A 21,715-nucleotide genomic window follows, 5' to 3' on the forward strand; every position below is an offset into this window, starting at 1 on the left:
AGATATTTGTAGACAAGGGCAGTAGCAGATTCTACAGAAATGTATTTGTACTACCTCAAAGGAAATTTTGTTTTTTTCCCCCCAAAAGAGCATGGACTGGTCACCAGATGTGGAGGCCATATGGCGCATGAGCACGAGAGCTCCAGGACAATACAAATGAAGCAAACAAGCCCAAAGGGCAAAAGCAACTGCTCTGAGATGATGGACAAATGTTTGGTTTTGTTGATTTTCTAGAAAAAAATATACATGTAAATATAAATCACTTTATTTTTAACCTAGAAATACAGCTTAGCCAGTCATTTTCTCCAACTCTTTATTGTCTTGGCTTGAAAGGAAATTTATCCATGTGTAGTTTATTACTTGGTTTAAATTCTGTTCTCTTCATATACAATTCATGGTGAAGTTAAAAGAAAGTAAACTGAATCAGAAACTGCTAGTAAGATTGCTTTAATTAATTAACAGATAAATTTTTAATTTAATTTAATTTATTTATTTGTTCATTTTTTGCTATAACTCTCAAGGAACTGTTATAGCTAATCAGTCTTTAAGACCCGTATGTTCCGTTTCTGGGTTATCTCCTGAATTTAATTTTTCTCTTCTCACGCCTTAGCCCTTTCTCCAGAAATGTGCATCTTGTATTCGAACCATGCCATGCTAAAAGATGCTGTAGTGAGCCATGTACTATCTGAGTTCTGAATATGCAGCTCCTTCGCCTTTAGGGCCTTTCCCGCCCTTCCCTAACTGATGTCCTTTTCAGCCTTTACAACATAGCTTAACTATGTTGTATTATACTCTTGAAATCTTGTTTGGCTTGCCCAGGACAACAGTGTGGTGATTGTAGGGGGGGGATGGGTATAAGGGGGATAAAGGGTAATAGAAAAAAAATGCAATAAAAATAAATTTAAAAAAATAAAAAATAAAAAGGAATAAAACAAACAAAATAATTATATCTTTATTAATGCCTTTTTAAATGAGCCACTACAAATAATGCCACCAATACATTTCTATTCTAATGAGGAAGGAATAAAGATAGTACTGAGGGCAGCTGACACTTATAGAGGGTTCTATTTATGCCAGATAAAATGTTAAGTACTTTATGCAAATGATCTCATTCAAGGTTATGAACTTAATATATAAACGACACTTACAAAGGTACAAAAGATAATACATTTGCATTACAGACTTTGCAGGAACAAGAAAATAAAAACCACTCAATCCAGCTGAATTAGACTAAAGATGATCACAAACTCTTTGCTTCTCCTCCCCTTGAAAAGTAGAGTGCAGTGTTTCCCCCTCATTTCTGGGCTGGACAGAAGTGATGTTTTGGGTCTTTGGGAACTAAGTTATGAGGATAAGAAGTCTTGTAGCAGCTTCCACCTGTAACAGTTCTCCTGGACCACCTTCTCTTACCTGAGTCTCCATGTAAAAGGTCTGTCTACCCCGAGACTGCCATACTGAAGAGGCCATGCATAGGTCCTGCAACTGAGCCCATCCTTTGAGCTGCTTCATGCCAGGTCCAAACATCTGACTGAAGCCATCTTGGGCCCTCTACATCAACCCTTCTGCCAGCTGAATACTACCAAGTAACCTCATTAACTGCCATGTGGAGCTGAAGAACTGTCCAGCTGAGCTCTGCTGGAATTTCTGCAACATCTGATTGTGAACTATAATAAAATGCTTGCTTTAATCCAATCCAATAAATTTGGGGGTAATTTGCTGTGTGGCAATAGATAGTTGGAAAACCCACTATTCATTGAAAACTAAGATAATCATTTTCATGCATTTTCCATTATTTCTTCTAATTTTACGTTCCAAATGTCCCTCCACTTTCTTCTTTCTTTATTATTTGACAGTTGGGTTTATACTGTATGTGCAGTTTTGCTTTTCGTTTCCATAAGAATAAACACTTTTTGAGGAGAGGATTGAGGATGGGAAGTGGGGGTTGGTGGGGCCAGGGAAAGTCGTGGTGGTAAAATGGAGACAAATGCATTTGAACAATAAAAATATTAAAAATAAATAAATTAAAAATTAAAAAGAATAAACACTTTTTCCCTTAACTGTCTATGAAAATTCCCTCACCTCATTAAAAATATTATTTAATAACTTGATTTTTAATGACTACATACTGTGTCCCATAATTCTCCTATTGTGGTACATTTAATTTGCCCCTAATTTTTTATTATTAGGAATAAAATTGTAATGATCATTTTTCAAAGTAAATGATATCAGCATCTCTGATTATGTCTTTATGATCAATCAATAGAAACAACAAGTGCTGGCGAGGATGTGGCGAAAAGGGAACCTTGCTGTACTGTTGGTAGGAATGCGGACTGGTGCAACCACTGTGGAAAACATTATTGAATTTCCTCAAAAAATTAAAAATGGAACTGCCTTATGACCCAGCATTTCCACTGCTGGGAATATACCCTAAGAATCCTGAAACACCAATTCAAAAGAACTTATCCACCCCTATGTTCACAGCAGCACTATTTACAATAGTCAAGTGTTGGGAACACCCTAAGTGCCCATCAGTAGATGAATGGATTAAAAAACTGTGACTTATCTACACAATGGAACACTATGAAGCAAAAAGAAAGAAGGAATTCCTACCCTTTGCAACAGCATGGATGGAACTGGAGACTATTATGCTAAGTGAAATAAGTCGGTCAGTGAAAGACAAATACCATCTGATCTCACTTATAAAAGGAATTTAATAAACAAAATAAACTAATGAGAAAAACAGAACCAGACACAGAAATAGGGAACAGACTGACAGCTGCCAGAGGAAAAGAGGGGAGGGGAGAATGGTGGAAAGAAAGGGAAGGGAGTAGTCAAAGAACATGTATGAATGACTCATGGACATGGGCAACTCAGTGGGGATAGACTGTGGGAGAAGGACGTGGGGCAGGATGGAGGAGGGTAAAGGGGGGAAAAATTGGGACAACTGTAACAGAATAAACAAGAATTTTTAAAAAAGGTTAACCAATAGAAGTGAAATTATGAGGAAAAACATAACCTTTTCAAGGATCTCATCATATATTGCCAAAGTACTTTGAAGAAATTCACTCTCCCAATAGTAATGTTTTTCAATGACCATGCCACTGAGCTCTACCCAACACTAAATTATCATTCATTAATCTTTGCTTAGTTGAAGTGGTAAATTGCTTCTCAGTGTAGCTTGAGTTTACATTTTTTTTATTGCAGGAAAAGGGAACATTTTTATCATATGTGTTATTGGCTACTCTTATTTCTTCATCTGTACGATGGCTGGGCACATACTTTTTATAACCCCCCTTTTTTTTTTCTGTTAAGCGATTATGTTTTTCTTATCCATATGAATGAATTCTTTAGATTTATGTATATCAGCCTTTGTCTTTATGACATACTTTTTCCTATTTTGTTAAATTTTTATAGTAGTTTTGATTTATTAATATCCTATGTGAAATTTTTAACAATAACAATAATGGCTAAAATGTGTTGTTTTCTATGTGCCTGGCAAAGGGCAAGTACTTTACACAAATTTTTGTATTCTAAAGACTTAATGAGTTTGCTCTTATTGTTAAACCCTCCAATTTATAGATGAGGAAGCTGAGGTTCACTTAATGAACCAAATAATTTCCCACAAGATCACTCTGTAAGGTCAGGGTCAAAATTCAGATCCAGGACTATCTGATTTTTAAAGTCCCTTCTCTTAACCACTAAACTATAGTTACCATATCTGGCAATTTTCCCCCTTTGTGATTAATTCCATAGCTTTTATGTTTGGAATGTTCTTCTCTATTCCATGATTAACCATATGATTACCAATATTTTATAGGAGCTTTCTTTTGGTTTTGGCTTTCAATTTACACTTTTAATACAGCAATAACCACCTCCCAACCAATTGTTCTTGTCTATTAAATACTCTTCCTTTTCCCACTGGTTTGTAGTACTGCCGTTATTAAATACGCTAAATTCATTAAATACTAAAATACTCTGCATCTGTTTCTGAACTATTGTGCAACAGTACTACATAATTAGCAATTATTGTTAATGGAGCAAGTGGTAGTTATTACTGAATTAAAACGGAAAATAGAAACACTAAAACCAAAAAATATATAAAATATAAGCATTACTGACATATAACTGATATATATGTATCATAATGGGGTTAATTTTAAAAGTCTCACTTAACATTATTGTTTTTTCAGGTTTTTAATGCCTATATTTAAGAATAACTTAATTTCTTTAAAAAAGTCATTCACTGGAATTCCAATTGACATTGCATTAAATTCATAAGTAGAGAGGAAATTTTTATTGAAAACTTACTTTGTGCCTGGTAGAAAAATAGCAATAAACAAAACATACAATCCAGACCTTCAGAGAGCTGAGGAAACACAAATAAATTAGACAATTAAAAAGACAGGGAGATCAGTACGAGATGATGGGAAGCACTCAGGAAAGGCTGCTAATGTGGACTTGAAGGATGAGGGAAGGTAGTCTGGACAGGTGAAGAAAGTGATCCAGCAAAAGAAAATGGCATGTGCAAAGATATAAAGGACAATGAAATCATCAGATTTGTATACTGAGATCACTGTAGCTCAGTGCATGTCATTAAAACAGTCCCTTCTACCACCAGAAACCAATCAACTTACAAAAACCACTCTATCACTAGTAAAATTATTTTTAACACTCTTTGTACAGTTGTCAGGGGCTGACATTTTTTTTCTGTAAGTAGTTTTCCTTCGACAGAAAAAGCAAGTGCCAGGGAAGGTTCCAGAGATCTCCGAGCTGTTGAGGATGTTCTGGACTTGCTCATATCTTTTTACCATTTTGTGTCCCTGAGGAAGAAGATTGAGCAAGTGGTTGCTAGCACGGAAGATGGCTGGTATGGGCAACCTCTGTGAGTATCTTTTCTGGTCCCTTTATTGAGCATCCTTTGTCCTTCAATAATAAAATCCTTCATATCACCACCCAATAATTCTATATAAACAAGCACCCATTATAACTGAGGCCATGGAAAGATGTCAGTAAAGTACACTTTGAGAAAAGAGCACTGTATACGAGAAGATGTCAATATGATTTTTTAACTGAAGTTTTTTTTTTAAAGCAAATAGTTCAATAACTTGATTACACTGCCCCTCAAAACTAACAGTAAAATTTGTCTGTGTGCACAATGTTTAAAAAAAAAGCAAACCTAGGTCTTTAACAGATCCACAAACAGTGTCTAGAGAGAGGATTTGCCATAGAGGGAATTCATACCGAGATGACTGCTAAAGTAATTCCCAAAAATGAGAATCCATGGTTGGTACATGCAGAAAGGGCTGGGTTTTATGAAGTAAATGCAAACAATAATAGCAAGCCTTTACAAGAACTCAAAAACGGTGTTTGTTGTTTGGATCAAACCTCACTGCACTAGAACATCCACCCTTCAGAGCTCACACTGGTGAGCCTACACCTTCTCTACTCTGATATTTACTGATCACTCATAATGTGTGGTTGAAAAGTGGCAAATAAAATAAGTGGAATGTTCTGGAGGGGCTTGCTCCTTGAAAAAAATTCCAAGGTATATTATTTATTCATGAAACAAAAACAAAAAATCATTTCTGCAAAAAAATTAAAAATTGTGAACCTGGATTTATATTTCTCTGTTTCCTCATCTGTTACATTGTTCCCAGAATTGTAAGGTTTGACTAAAACAATGCATGTAAAGCACTCTGGTTCCTGCCACTTAGCAAGAGCTCAATGGTGGTGGATGATGTAGTAGTGAGGATCAATTAATTACCTTATAACATGAGTGTAAACATCTCATGGAAACATCAAGTAGATTTCACAAAGTGAAAGGTGAAAGTGGGAGTGGTTTGGCAAAAGAAAGATGATAAGAGATTGGGGCAAGATTTGTAGACTTGACAATATTAGACCAAGGAGTAGACATGGTCAGCTATACCCTCCTCCTCTATGACATTATGCAACAACAACAAAAAACAAAAACAAAAAAAGGAAATTTAAGGTCAAATTAGTGTTCTGAAAGCAGTTTTGGCTATGACTCATGATTCTCTATCTGTGCCTAAAAACATATATATTTTGTTTGATCATAAACTGTCACTTAAATGCTTCCATTTTCTGTTGTTTCAACCGTAAATTACCTCCCTTATAGAGGTTTGGTGAAGATCAGTTTGAGAGAAAATCAGGTAAAAATGTCTCACTAACTGTAAAGAACTATACATTCATTGAACCAATACGCACTGTGTGACTACTTCTATATCAGGCACATTCTAAGGAAAGGAAAGTTTGGGTAAGTTGTAAGATGATGGTGTATCAGTATCAGTGTAGTTGTGGCAGAAGGAGATGGACACAAATAGCTACGAGACACACTACAACTGAGAGGTATTGTGGATGTATGTATAAGGGTGCACAGCATTGTGCAGAAGAAACCATTTATGTGTTAAGACATAAAAGCTTTCTCAATTAAAAACTAGTTTTTAAAAAATGCTTCTCAACATTTAATAGAGTACTTCACATCCAGCAGATGCTCAAAATTGGTGCTGACTATAGTCCTTATTAAACTGTTTATTGCTTGACTACTCACTATGTAATTAAGCTTCAAAATAGCAGAGACCTTACTTTTCTTGCTTACTAATGCAGCCTCAGTGCCAAAAAACGGTGTCTGGTGTCTAGTAGGTGCTCAATAAACAATGGCTGGATGAATGGATTTTATGTTCTGGTGACATAACAAATCATCTACATGTGTAGGCCATTTCATTAGCACTGCCACAAAAGTGAAATGTCTTTGCTTCTAAACTTTAATCTATATTTACCTTTTTTTTACCCTATTTTTTGTCATGTTAAGTAGAAACACACTGAATTAGCCTTTTTTCCAATCAGTATATGAATTGTCTGTAAGGAGAATTTAAATCAAATGGGTTCCATTAGGAAGTCTTCGGGTCAGTATAGAGAAGTACTGATGGTGTATACCTGGTTAGTATATTGATCATATTTAAATAGGCAGCTTTCCTCTAGAAAGATATGTTTATGAGATTACTGCTAATATGCCTTTTTTTATTATTTTTATCATTTCAACTATGATTTTTTTTTTAAATTTCTACAGGAGCTACAGAAAAATCCATTACATGAAAGTTACCTTAAAAATAAACTAAAAAATATTACATATATATGAAGTTTCATGTAATTATCTTCCCTCTACTCCCAAAACACCTTGATGTAAACTGCATGTTTAATTTATAATGTTTTTATACCTTATAATATTTTTCTGTCAAAACTAAAGTTAAAGAATATAAAGTAAAAAAGTATGAGTATCATGTAGTCAACAAAACAGAATAAGAAAAAGCCTACATTTTTCAGTGAGAGTTAATAATCAGTAATGCCAAACTCCAAAATTTCCAATTTCATTTCTTCATTTTTTTCTATTTAAAAATTAAAAGTCCAAAATGTTGCAAGGGAGACAAAACTTCAAACAGTTAATAATACAGTGGTACCTTCGTACTTGTTGTTAATTGGCTCTGAAATTCGTAACACGTGCCAAAACCAACCAGTACCAAGCAATGAAGCATTTTCTCTTGTGGGGCAGCGGCATGACTCATACAATTCCTAGCCAGTGCATTGAGTTCCAAGCAAGCATTGAGCACTGAAACATTTTTTTCTCGTCACAATGCGACGAGCACAAGGTTTGACAAGTTCTGAAGCCAACGAGTACTGAGGTATGACTATATAGCAAGCAAAACAGCAGCACTGAACAAAACTCACTTTAAAAAAATATCATACCAACTCTACATGAACTGAGTTAAAAAAACAAACAAACAAAAAAAACTCTTTCGTATTCTTTTGTCAAACCGCAGTAAAGATTTTTTAAAATCGTATGAATAGGTAATAATAGAAAAAGCTCCATGTGGCAGCGGTGGGAACCTATTGATTTTTAACACATTTTCCAGTGGAATAAACTGGCAATTTTTCTTTGTTCACTTGCTACTTTTTTTTTTTTTAAGAATTCAGAATCAGCTGGTGATGACAGGTGACATTGTCATCCAATCCCCACATGGGAATGAGGACAAGTCCTGCAATTCTGAAGGGGGGAAAAAGGGAAAAAAAAGGAAAAAAAAAAAAGAGAGAAAAAGAACTCAAAATCAAAAGATTAAAAAAAATTAAGATGTATTTCTGCATACTGGTTAGGGAAGACTCCTATTAAAAACACTTGGGCCCTGGCCAGTGTGGCTCGGTTGGTTGGAGCACTGTACCATAAACCAAAAAGTCACAGGTTCAATTCCCGGTCAGGGCACATACCTACATTGTGGATTCCGTCCCCTGTTATGCATGCAGGAGGCAAACGATCCATGTTTCTTTCTTACATGGATGTTTCTCTCTTACTTTGATGTCACTCTTTCTCCCCCTCTGCTTTCCCCTTTCTCTAAAATCAATAAGCATGTCCTAAGGTAAGGATTTAAAAATGTAAAATTAAAATTAAAAAAATACTTGGTAAACAATATGTAATTGCTCAGCAGTAGATTTTTTTCTGCACAGATATAAAATGACATAAATTAGTCTAGAATACATATTTCCATAATGTTTGCAAAATGACACAATACTGTCCTACAATTTATAAGCTACTAACTTCCCCTCTTGGAAAGCAATGAGTAAAGGGAGTGCTGAGTTGTGCCATACAGCACTCCTAAAAAAATGTAGGTCTTTAGGAGATTTGTTTTATTTGACATTCAGAACTTCCAGTGCCAACATATTCTGGAGAAAAAGAGACAGACAGCCTGATCAGTTTCCATTCAGCACTATTTCACATCTGCTTTGAGTCCCTTAACCCAGAAGTAAGGATGGGAATGACAGAGGGGGACACCACGGCACAAACATTTAGTCAAGGCGCTCAGGGGAGCCACGCTTGCCCAAATGCTCAGCGTCCCTCACCAGAAAGAAACTTGAGATACTAAATATTTCTCCTACTTTTGAGGAACAGCAGCCTCTAGCAAAAAAACAACCATGAAAAAAAACCCCACAAAACCTCAATAAATAATTTATCCTACCTAGGTCTTTGAGAGTGGTAAAAAAATAGAAAATGAAGGAGAAATCCATACCCAGGCTTAAGTTTAGTGTCTAGTCCCAGATACCGACTAATGTGAAGTTAACCTCTAGGACCTTTGAATCCTAAGTCAGAAGTGAAGCAGTGAGGTCCTCTAGATATTCAGCTTGCCGAGGCCTAGGCTTCCTTCGGAGATACCTGCCATTCAATTACACCCAAGACAACCTGCGAATGGGCATAAACAAGACTTGGTTTCTCCAAAGGCTGGCTAACATAAAAGGAAGAAAGAAAAGATCAATTAGGCAGTGTTATTTCCATTCATTCTTGGAAACTCAGATGTTTAAAAAAGAAAAAATGAATCCCGGCCACCACTGGGGAGGCCAACATGGCACAGACAGCTAGAAGGAGTGGCTCAGGACAGAAGATTCAGTCAGTGCAGGGAAGCAAACCAGGAGGCTGTGTCCTTCTTGTTCTTCACAACATGAACACCCACCCACATGTACCTTCAGCCACTAGCACAAAGTCTGTATTTGAAACTTTTTTGGTAGACCCACAAAACGCAAAGAACCAAAATTGTTAGCTTTGAACTTACTTTACCTGATTACTGACTCTGGCTTCCAGCTGGAATAACATATGATATCACTGCTTCTAAGGGAGTACCAGTTTAAAAGCAATCGTTCACTTAGTCCATATATTTGACTCTCACTTTCTAATCAGATGCTTGGCACAAATTTACCTAACCCCAAAACCCTGGCTATGTGCCTTCTCTGGGCAAAGGAACAAGAAGTTCATGGGTGTTATTTTCTATTTCCCATTTGTCTTTCTCATTTATTATTCAAAAATACAATACCATAATGTGATGGGGGAAGAACAACATACAATAAAATATTCTGCAGGAGAAAGGTGAAATTGAGATGATGTATCCTATGGAGAAATACGTCTCATCAGGTTTCATACAAAGGCTGGCTGAGGAGTAAGACTCAATATGGAAATCTCACCTGGATGCCAAATTTATAGTTCTACCAAGAAAAAACATATTAGTAGGAAACATAGTTTAATAATCACAACCCTCATAAAGTTACTGATTTAAATGCACAGAGACTGAAATTTGTATTAATGGGTTATGTAGACCCTATTGTGTTTTGAAAACTTTTTATCTTAATGTCTGAGCACAAGTGTGAGTAGAGAGTATAAGAAGAAAATGGCCAATGGTCATTTTGATGCCTTGCCCCAGGCCAAATATTCCAGCAATAAACAGCAGTGAAGGGCATAACTTCAGTATCAGACAGATCTGGGTTTTGACCTGGTTTTGAAACTTACTAGCAGTAGAACCATGGTGAGTTCATCACTTGTCCAACCTCTGCTATACACTTCTCAAGTCTGAATCAGCTTGAGACTCGATTTATTTATAAATTGGTTGTTGAGACTCTAGGACTTATTTTTCTCACAGGGTCAATACTATAAATACATTCAGGTACTTAGACCATCAGAGAAACTCCCATGAAAATGGTGCAAATGGTGCTAATGTACTGATATCTAATTCACACTACAAAATAAACTGTACATCCACTAAACCACATATGTTTCAGTCTTGTAACTTCACTGTCCAACAGACAATGTGTGCTCAATAGATAATTATTCCGTGGAATGGAACAGAATATTTGCTTTTGAAAAAAGCTTTGCAATCTTTTCCTGCCACCATTTGGAAATGAAACCTCTCTTGGCAAAGAACTAGAGGGCAGACTTACCTGGACAAAGTAAAGAGATAACTTAAATTTCTGAGAATTAGTAAAGTTTATTCTCTCTGTCTATAGATCTCCAGGTGATCTGAATTGTGGGGGGTGGGGGGTAGGGTGTAGAGGTTTTTTGAATAAAAGAGTCCAATCATATGAGCCCCTGACAGACCATCATGTTAGCCTATTCATATCTCTTTAATTTCAAATGTCTTTGATCTGGGTCTTTTTCATATAAATGTCTTGGAAAAATTTAAAACTCTAATAATCTACTGTTGCATTAAAATAAGTTAAACTTCATATATTATATCCAAATTTCACATGTATCAACACAAACCATTATTTTGATCATTTCCCAATGAGATTATAAAATAATCAGAATTACAAGCCTCACAGAAGAAACTTCTGTGGCAAAAATTGCAGTTTAAGATGACAGATGGCCAACGGACATATTAAAAGATGCTCAATGTCACCAATCAGAAAAATGCATATTAAAACCACAATGAGATATCACCTCACAGCTGTCTGAATGGCTATCATCAATAAATCAATAAACAACAAGTGCTGGCGAGGATGTGGAAAAAGGGGAACCCTTGTGCACTGTTGGTGGGGACGCAGACTGGTGCAGCCACTGTGGAAAACAGTATGGAGATACCTAAAAAAAAATTAAAAGTGTACCTGCCTTTTGACCCAGCAATTCCACTTCTGGGAATGTATCCGAAGGAATCTAAAACACTAATTCAAAAAAACATAAGCACCCCTATGTTCACTGCAGCATTATTTACAATTGCTAAGATACGGAAGCAGCTCAAATGTCCATTATTCGAGTGGATAAAACAACTATGTGACATCTATACAATGGAATACAACTCATCTGTAAAAAGAAGAAAATTTTACCCTTTACAACCGTATGGATGGACCTGGAGAACATTACGCTAAGTGAAAAAGCCGGTCAAGGAACATATAGCAAGAACTCATGGACAAAACCAAAGGGGAAGAGCTGAGGGAGGGAAGGAGGGAGGGGGCAAGGGAAAGTGGTGGGGGGGAGGCAGAGACAAATGTATTTAAAAATACATAAAGAAAGAAAAAAAAAAAGAAAAAGCCAGTCAGAGAAAAACAAATACCATATGACTTCCCTCATATGTGGGATCTAATGAACTAACTGAACTAACAAGAAAAATAGAGACAGTCTCATAGATAAAGAGCAGACTGGCAGCTAAGAGAGGCAGGCAGAGGTTAGGGGATGGAGGGATCAAGCAAAAAAGAAAAAGAACAGATACAGACAAGAGTATGGTGATTGCAGGGGGGAGGGTAGGTATAAAGGGGTTAAATGGTAATGGAAAAAATACAATAAAGATTATTTTTTTAAAGAATGTTTGGCTGCTATCACTAAGACTCTCAAAATTATAGAGGCTTCAACAAAATAAGAAGGTATTTCTCACTCAAATAAAGACCAGGTAGGTGGTCCAGAGCTGGTATGGTGTTTACCCTATCTTCGGTGAACTAACTATGATTATTCCATCTTTTTGTTGAAACGCCTTCAGTACACAGCTCCCTCATATAATTCAGGTCAACAATCCCTACTCTTGCCACCATGGCTGCATTTCAGCACACAGAAAGGGGGAAAGGAAAGGTATGTACCTAGACTTTCAGCACACAGGCTGAAAGTGGCTCGCATTACTTCTACTCATGTCTCATTGCCAAAACCTGGTCACAGCTAACTGCAAGGGTAACTGGGAAGAACAGTCATATAAGATGGCTTAGAATTTATACTGTGTTAAGTTTCTTCATAAATCCCTAGTGACATGAAAAATTAATAATCTTAGGAGAACTCTACTGTGCCTTGTTTTAAAACACTTTTAATTGATTTTGGAGCTAGGGACTCACCTTAAAAGATATCAGTAGTAGGCAGCAGCAGAGTGAAGAATTTGTCCATGTGGACCCTACAGGACATCTAGTGCATAAGGCCATTCCACTAAGCCCAGGAGATATAGCAACTCTACCTAATACATAGAAATAAACCCAGGGAGGCAGTCAAAATGAGAAGACAAAGAAACATATCCCAAATTAAAGAACAGAACAAAGCTCCAGAAGAAAAACCTAAACAAAATAAGGACAAGGAATCTGCCTGACATACAGTTCAAAACATTGACTCTAAGGATGCTGAATGAACTTAGGGGAAGAGTAAATGAAGTTAGTGATAACTTCAACAAAAAGATAGGAAACATAAAAGCAGAGATAGAAAACATAAAAAAAAAGAACTAGTAAGAAATGAATAATGCATTAAATGAAATGAAGAATACACTACAAGGAATAAATAGTGGAGTAGATGAAGCAGAGGAACAAATCAGAGATTTGGAAGATAAGGAAGCAGAAAACACACAAACAGAACAGGAAAAAATAAAAAAAAAGAATCCAAAAAGTGAGGGCAGTATAAGGAGACTCTGGAATAACTTCAAGCACACCAACATATCTATCATGAAATGCCAAAAGGAGAAGGGAGAGGGCAAGGAATCAAATTCTTATGTGAAAAAATAATGATGAAAAACTTCCCTAATCTGAGGAAGGAAATGGATATACAAGTCCAGGAAGCACAGAGAATCCCAAACAAGATAAATCCAATGAGGCCCACACCAAAACACATCATAATTAAAATACCAAAAATTAAAAACAAAGAAAATCTTAAAAGCAGCAAGAGAAAAGCAGTTAGTTACTAGGGAGATCCCATAAGCCTGTCAGCTGATTTCTCAACAGAAACTTTGCAGGGATTGGCAAGAAATAATCAAAGTGATGAAAAAGCAAGGACCTATGATCAAGGTTCCTCTTCCCAGCAAAGCTATCATTTAAAATCAAAGGACAAAAAGCTTCCCAGACAAGAAAATGCTAAAGGAGTTCATCACTACCAAACTAGTATTTAACAAGAAATGTTAAAGGGTATTCCTTAAAAAGAAGAAAAATAATTAAAAATATGAATAATAAATTGGCAATAAATACATACGTATGAACTATTATTTTAAATGAAAATGGATTAAATGCTCCAATCAAAAGACATATGGCCCTGGCTGCTGTGGCTCAGTGGATTGAATGCCAGCCTGTGAACCTAAAGTTCGCTGGTTTGATTCCTTGTCAGGGCACATACCTGGGTTGTAGACCAGATCCCTGGTTGGGGGTGTGTGAGAGGCAAACAATCAATGTTTCTCTCACACATTGATGATTCTCTACAATTCTTTCTCCCTCCCTTCTCCTCTCTCTAAAAATAAATAAAATTTTAAAAATATGGAGGATGAATGGATAAGAAAATAAGACCCTTACATATGCTCTCTCCAAGAGTCTCACTTTACATCAAAAATGCCCACACACTGAAAGTAAAGGCATGGTAAGAGATATTTCATGAAAATAGAAACAAGCAAACAAACAAAAAAGCTGGGGTTGCAATATTTATACCAGACAAAATAACTTTAAAACAAAAGGTGCATAACAAGAGACAAAGGAGGACGCTGCAAGTCCACTTCCGTGTATTTATCCAAAGAAACCCAAAACATCCAGTTAAAAAAAAAAATACATCCGTATGTTCATTGCAGCATCATTTACAATAATTAAGATATGGAAGCAACCTATATCTATAGACTAATAAAGTGGAACATAAGTGCAACTGTGACTCCAGCATAAAAAAAGAATGAAATATTGCCATTTGCAACAACATGGATGAGCCTAGAGGATACTGTGCTGAGTGAAGTAAGTCACACAGAGGAAGACAAATACCATATGATTTCACTTATATGTGAAATCTAAAAAACAAAATAAACAGACAAGTGGAATAGAAACAGGCTCATAGGTACAGAGAATATTTTGAAGGTTGCAGGATGGGAGAGGGGTTGGGAAAATGTGTGAAAAAGGTGAAAGAATTAAGAAGTACAAATTGGTAGTTACAGAACATTCAAGGGGATGTAAAGTATAACATAGGGAATATAACCAGTAATATTGTAGTAACTATGTATCATGTCAGACGGGTACAGATTTATTGGGGTGGTCACTTAATAAGTTATATAATACTAATCACTGGGTTGTACACCTGAAATTAAAATAATATTATATGTCAGCTGTAATTAAAAAATAAAAAATTATTTAAAGTTAAAAAAGAGCATTTCTACATTTCAGTAATAAAATATTACAAACTTTTAAAAATTCAATTCACAATGGCATCAAAATCTTTAAAATACTCGTAAATTAATCTAATAAGCCTCTTTTATAGAGAAAAGCATAAAATAAGCATATTCATTTTAAAATTCTGTGGTATTAATTCTGTGATGAATAAATTGAACATTTGCATACTAGAAACTGGTAAATAAACATACCTTTATAAGAGATCTTAGTATATTACATATCAGTGGGAAAAGAATGAATGTTTTTGGCTGCGAATAACAAAATCCAACTGTTAAAATGATTAAACAATGAGAATAATTATCTCACAAAACCAAATATTTTGAGGTAAGGCTCAGAGTCATCATTAAAAATTCAGGTTCTGTTGTGTCTTCCTCAGGATATCAGTGAACTAGCTCTCCTCATTATCACAAAATGCTCAAAATGTCACAAACATACATCAAGAGGCTTAAAAAGGAGCTTGTTTATTCATCATGTATCCTTCTATAAGAGCAAAAGGAAATCTTTCCTAGAGTCACCTTCAGCAAACCTCCCTTTTCCTCTCTTTGCCTAGACCTGCTAAACCGATCACTAAGTGGGAAAATGAGAATACCGATACAGTCTGAGACAAATCAGAACTTGCCTAAATCATGTGGGAAAAGAGTAGACTCAGAACAAAACTGGTGTTCTGCCAAAATGAGAAAAAGAAAAATGACTATTGGATAAGTAATCTACAGTACAATGGTATATTTTATAAATGGTGTGGGGAAAACAGGCTATCCATATGGGAGAACAGAAAATCAGATCCTAATAATATCATAAACAAAAATAAGTCCCAGGTGTATCGAAAATTCAAATGCAAAAGTAAACATTAACTCTCAGTAGAGAAAACAGAACTACATTTAGAAATTATAGGTAAAAGAGGATTTCTAATATAAGATAAATAAGTACAAACCATAAAGAATAATATTAATTAATTAGACTACATCAAGATTTAAAACTATTATACAATAAAATATACAGAAATTGAAGTTAAAAGACAAACCATAGTCTAGGAGAAGTAGCTGCAGGACGTAAAACAGTTTCCACTTACCCAACAGAGAAAAAAAATAGGCAAAGTAAAAGAATAAGCAATTGATAGAAGAGAAAGAACAACTAGCCAGTAAATATTATAAAAGATGCTCAATTTAATAGTAGTCTGAAAACTGCAAATTTATACAGAAATAGTATTGAACCACTATAAAAATGTTTAAGTTGGATAATCCTTAAATTGGATAAGCTGGACACGATGCTGGAAAACAACTGTCATCTATTCCTAATGGAAAGGTCAACTAGTTCAACTTCTTTGGTGATCTATTTGGTGATATTCAGTAAACTCAACAGCATGTATAGTCAACAATCTAACAATCCTTTCCAAGGTATATATATCCTAGAGGACTCTTTCACGTGTGTTTCCAAAGGCCTGTTCTGGGATATTCATCACATTCCTTCTAATCACACACACTCAACACACACACAAGTATGGAACAGCCTAACTATCGATATGGATGGAATAAACTGTTGTATATCTATATAATCAAATAGTATGGTATAGTTTAAATTGATGAACTAGATCTGTACATGTCAATTTGGACTATCTTAAAAATAGAATGTTGAAACTCTGTTCAGCAGAGGATATAATCCCTGAATAAAAACTCCCCTAATTATATACTGAATACTTATAACTTCAGATGCAATAAACCTATTATTCTAAAATATTAAAAAAATACAATGCTGAAAAAGCAGGTTGTTTAGGGATATTGATAGTATGATGTCATGTACATAAAAAGTAAAACCCATATCAATAATCTCTATTATTTATGGAAAAATAAATATTTAATAAAAATGAAGAAACAAGTAATCCAGAATCAGAGAATGCCAGAGAAGGGAATAGTATCAGAGATTCATCAACTTTATTTATCTCTAGTTCTATTTCTTTAATGAAAAAGGACATAAAATATTGAAAACTAGAAAATTATATTGAGTCTATACGGAGAATACATAGATACTTGTCATATTACTTTAAGTTTGAAATACTTTAAAATTCTTAAAAATACATCTTTTTACAGATGCATTTACAGAAAATATTTCATCAATCATGGAATAGTCCAACCCCACGTACAAATTTTGCCATAAAGCTACAAATGGAGTGTGCTTCCCTTCATCTTTTACTAAGCATATTTTAAGGCACAAACTATTCTACAGGCAAAGTAGTACGAATTACATAAAGATGCCATGAAGATCAAGAAAGGTCCAAGTGGTATATAATTGAAAAGAGGTTTTCAAAGGTTAGTCAAATGCTCAAAAACCATCCTTAGCATTGAGTGAGAAGCCAAAGATGTCACTGTCAAAATTTTTTTAAAAAGGTATGGAAAAAGTTTCTATTTAAATTTTAATTTGGGGCACAAGGAGAATGTGATATAGGGCATATAACAACAATATAATATATTACTGAAACCACAATAAATATCATTGTTTTCCTCTGGAAGTGAAAATGTTTATTATTAGTATCCCAAGAGACTCTCATAGCAACATACCTGGAGAAGGAGCCTTTCAAAGGCCAGAAAGTTGTCCCACTTGGCAGTCTGCGGGTGTTTCAGAGTTTGAACAGTGGCCAGTCCAAGCTGCAGGAGTCCACAGTGATTCGCTAGAGCCTTGAGGTTGTTCTTGAAGAGCTGAATATAGGACATGAGCTGCACTGGCGTGACTCTCCCTGGAGAAACATAATAATTTACCAGTGAACCGTCTTCTGGGAGTGGTAAAAATAATGGGAATATGCCACTAATAATATTAACTGCCTTATATTGGCACAGGACTTCAGAGTGGACTGCAAGCTTTGCTAAGCTATTGTGATTCTTACAACAACATGGTGACAACAGTGAAATTGAAATTATGACCTGCAAATTGCAAGTGAGGAAACAGATGTTAAGTGATCTGGCCAAGGTCATATTGCTAGTAGAATTCATTTTCTAATTCTGCAATACCCCGTAAATAAGTTCTCAAACTAAGTTGTACAAATAAATTGTTGAGCTCAACATGAAGTGCCTCTCCAAGACATGATTTAGCAAACTAAAAGGCCAAAAGACAAGATTTGTAGTTGTATATGTATATAAAATAAAAGGAGAAACCTGCTATGACTATAGCTAAAACTTTACCACTGGTATCAGTGGGTTCATGACAATAAAATAATAAAAGCTTGCTGTTACACCAGACAAAAATGTATGGAAAACCAGGTGGCAAAAACGCTGGAAGGTAAGATATCAGAACAAAGACTTTGATATCAGTTCATGTAGCACATGTGCTACAACGATCGCCTAGATTGAACCCCAAAATCCCACACCATAAAAAACTAGAGCTTGTACAAAAACATAAACAACAAAAAATGTTTAAGAGTCACTCCTTCAGAGCCTCTAAATTTCACTTTTGCCTATAGCAGTCCTTCAGCTGAGTCACTTTTCACTCTCCAACCCGTCGAATTTCATTCCTGCCATTTATCAGCGCTATGGACAAAACTCCTGACCACCACATACTCTCCCTCTTCAGCAAGAGGAAGACAATGGGGCCAAACATAGGTGCAAATCAAGTAAATCTTTCCTACACATCTTACCCGTGCCATGTTTATGGGTTGCTCTCTGATACCTGAAATCCAAGTTTGTTTGTTATGTCAAGGTTTGTTAATACGTGGCAATGAAACCACCTGTCTTTACTTAGCTCTTCACAGTTTCTATGCACAGTGCAACCAAGCCCTCCTCTGATTCTCATAGCAACTCTATGAGGTAGCCAACAAGGCATGTGCTGCATTGCTTAGTCCCAGCTGAGGCACTGCGAGTTCAGTGTTTCACACAGTGCTAAACGGCAAATATCAATTAATAAATGGTTTTTGCTACAGATCATAATACACCAAAAAATAAAGACCTTGACAGAAGAAACTTAAAAGCCTGTGACATATTCTTTTTTTCATTATATTTTTGAAAGATTAAGAATTTTGAAGCTCCTTCTTACCAGTTTCTCAGTGTGAGCATCTAAATAATAATAATAGCAGAAATGATAAGTAGGGGAGTTGAGTTCCACAAGTTTTTTTGGTTGCTTGGTAGAGCATGAGCTCATTCCCGATTCTCAAAGCACCAAGCTAATGAGTTGCTTGCTCCAGGACTAATAGAGAGGAGCCTCATGAACTCTTTTGAGTCACATTTCTTAAGATATAATTTTCACACAAAAAGGTTCAAATTTAACATCACAGTGAGCTCCATTTATTTGTTTATGTAGTTCCTGGACACATAAGAGTTTTGCCTATCATAAAACAATTATAAAAATAAGTACTTAGTCATTATTGTGATAAGTACTGCTAAGGAAAAATACAAAATGTCTTGAAAGTATGTCTCTGTAGGATACGGAACTGCCTCTCTCTCCAATGCTATCTCCTCAGCTGGAGGAAGAGGAATTAAACAGGCCCAGTGTACATACAATCTATTCATAATATAATTGTCTTTTAGAGGCTGCAAGAAATAGATATCACAGAGAAAATCGTCAGAGGGTCTGTTTAGAGTTCAATTTTAATCATCATATGCTCAATTTAAAGAGTGTCTTTGATTCAAAAATATAGTTGAACTTTTTATCCAGTTAGCATTTCCTAGCTCTGACTCAGACCCAGTAACTATATTTACATAATGTCACCTTCTCACATAAGGTATGTGATCCAAACAAACAATGGATATATTTCATAAAGGAAATGCCAACAGAACACTACATTGTGAATTTAGCAATTATTCACCCTTGCTGCTTTATTTTGTTCCCCTCTATATATCCTTTTTCTTACACACCAAAGCCACTAGTACTTCATAAGATATATCATGAAAGCATAATTTTTGGTAAAAATCCATAACATGCTAATTAGAATTTAGCAAAGGAATACTCCACACAATGTTTTAAAATATAGGCTAATTACACTTAGAAAATTTTAAACTTAACTGCAACCTTACACAAAACAAGTCTAAATCAACTAAAAGACTTCCCAAAAATGCTACAGTGAGATTAACACCTTGAGAAAGCTTCTCAGATTTAATATTAACTAAAACAGTGAGCAACTAGGACCAAGTGTTGAAAAAGCCATAGACAGTACATTTATTCATATCTCACATTACCAAAAAACCCCAAAACACTTGTCAGGCAGATCTAAATGGTGATTTTAAAATGTCAACCCAGAAAGCTTTGCAAAACATTTTTAAAGCTATAAAAACAAGGGTTATTTTGTATCAAGACTGAATAATACATAGCAACTTTTTAAAAAATGACAATTTGAAATTTGAAAAATGGCTTCAAGTAAGAAAAGCTATTAGGCTTTCTTTTACTTCTTAATATAGTTTGTAAGAAAGAAAAACAGACTTCTGATTTCAATTCAGCCAGGAGAAAAACATAAAACTTTATCAACCATCAGCTCTCTCTATATTTTAAAACTCTTATTTAAATGTACTTATCTCTTGGGGGAAAAGGACAGATTTGGAAAATAAAAGGATTTAATATTTTAATAGTCTGATTCTTTAAAAATTGAATTTAATTGAGTTAAATGAATTAAATGCATAATGGAGCTTATTTATCTATTTACTACATACACTCCATAAATTATAACTCAACTTGTTTTGTGACTTGTAAAAATATATTTAAAATACCTACACACAGATGATCCTTTGTTGATATTCTTAAAGAGTATTCAGTGCCAGTTTTGATTCAATCATAAAACTGTGTTTTAATGGTAGAAAGCAATAACCATCAGAAATTTTGTCTAGCCCTGGCTGGTGTGGCTCAGTGGACTGAGTGTCGGCCTGCAAACCAAAGGGCCATGGGTTCGATTCCCAGCCAGTATACACGTCTGGGTTGGTGGCCAGTCCCCAGTGGGGGAGCGCTAAAGAGGCAATTATACATTAATGTTTTTGTCCCTCTCTTTCTCCCTCCTTTCTCTAAAAAAAAAAAAAAAAAAAAAGAGAGAGAGAGAGAGAAATTTTGTCTAAAATAGCATACTTAGTATTATATAATATTTTTTAAAACTCTTGGTATAGGAAATAATGTTACTGCATATTTTTATTCATTTTCATGAAAACCCAGTACGTGAAATTTAAATAAGCAAACTTATGTATTTTAAGACTTGCTTTCCCAGAAATCAGCATTTCATTTATCTCCTTCTCAATCATTTTTCTAACATAATAAAGGCAAAGCATATTAAAATATATTTAGCTATGTTGTTTGAATATATTTGGCTAAACAAGAACATGTTTGGCTAAAATTCTGGTTTACTGACTCACAGTTGGCAAACAGGAATAATTTCAATATTACGAAAAAGTTACATCTATTCATTTGTTATTTTTTCCTCATTAATTTAACATTTTGTGCCACCAAGTACCAGCAGAGGACTGGAAATTAAATGAACACAGCTGAACAGTGCAAGTCACTGAACAACTGAGCATCCTCAGTTCTTCCCTTAGCTCTGCTGGCCATGTGTCCTATCTCCAAATAGCTTCCTGTTTGGTTCTACTTGGTCTTCAGTGCATTTTTGCTTTTGGCTCCATAACTAAACAACCTCAAAACCTCCTTTACACTTTTTCCAGTGAGCTACCATCAACTCATTTTTGTTCACATATATGCTATAACGTTTTGTTACTTATAGTAATTTAGCATATATTTTTAACTGTGCTAGTATTTTTATCAAGACTCTTATTGGTTTTGTTAGTACTCTGATTAGAAGTTTGCATAGATTTTGAATGGGCTTCTGCTAATGATTTTTTATTTTTTA

The 21,715-nt window shown here is 35.1% G+C and overlaps 1 protein-coding gene and 1 non-coding gene across 2 annotated transcripts in view; one reads left to right on the plus strand and one right to left on the minus strand.

Moving 5' to 3' along the window:
* Nucleotides 1-21,715, minus strand: part of SCFD2 (sec1 family domain containing 2) — a 314,405-nt gene that overhangs the window by 255,387 nt on the left and 37,303 nt on the right. The window contains exon 4 of the mRNA XM_054582159.1: nucleotides 17,469-17,644. Within this exon, the coding sequence (XP_054438134.1) occupies nucleotides 17,469-17,644 (176 nt within the window). The remainder of the gene's footprint in view (nucleotides 1-17,468; nucleotides 17,645-21,715) is intronic.
* LOC129077744 (small nucleolar RNA SNORD96 family) lies at nucleotides 7,993-8,068 on the plus strand. Its single transcript, XR_008529899.1, has one exon. It is a non-coding gene; the product is annotated as a small nucleolar RNA SNORD96 family (small nucleolar RNA).

The sequence above is a fragment of the Pteronotus mesoamericanus genome, unplaced genomic scaffold (genome assembly GCF_021234165.1).
Source record: "Pteronotus mesoamericanus isolate MK-2021 breed Mesoamerican mustached bat unplaced genomic scaffold, CSHL_Meso_final contig_68, whole genome shotgun sequence".
Lineage (NCBI taxonomy): Eukaryota > Metazoa > Chordata > Mammalia > Chiroptera > Mormoopidae > Pteronotus > Pteronotus mesoamericanus.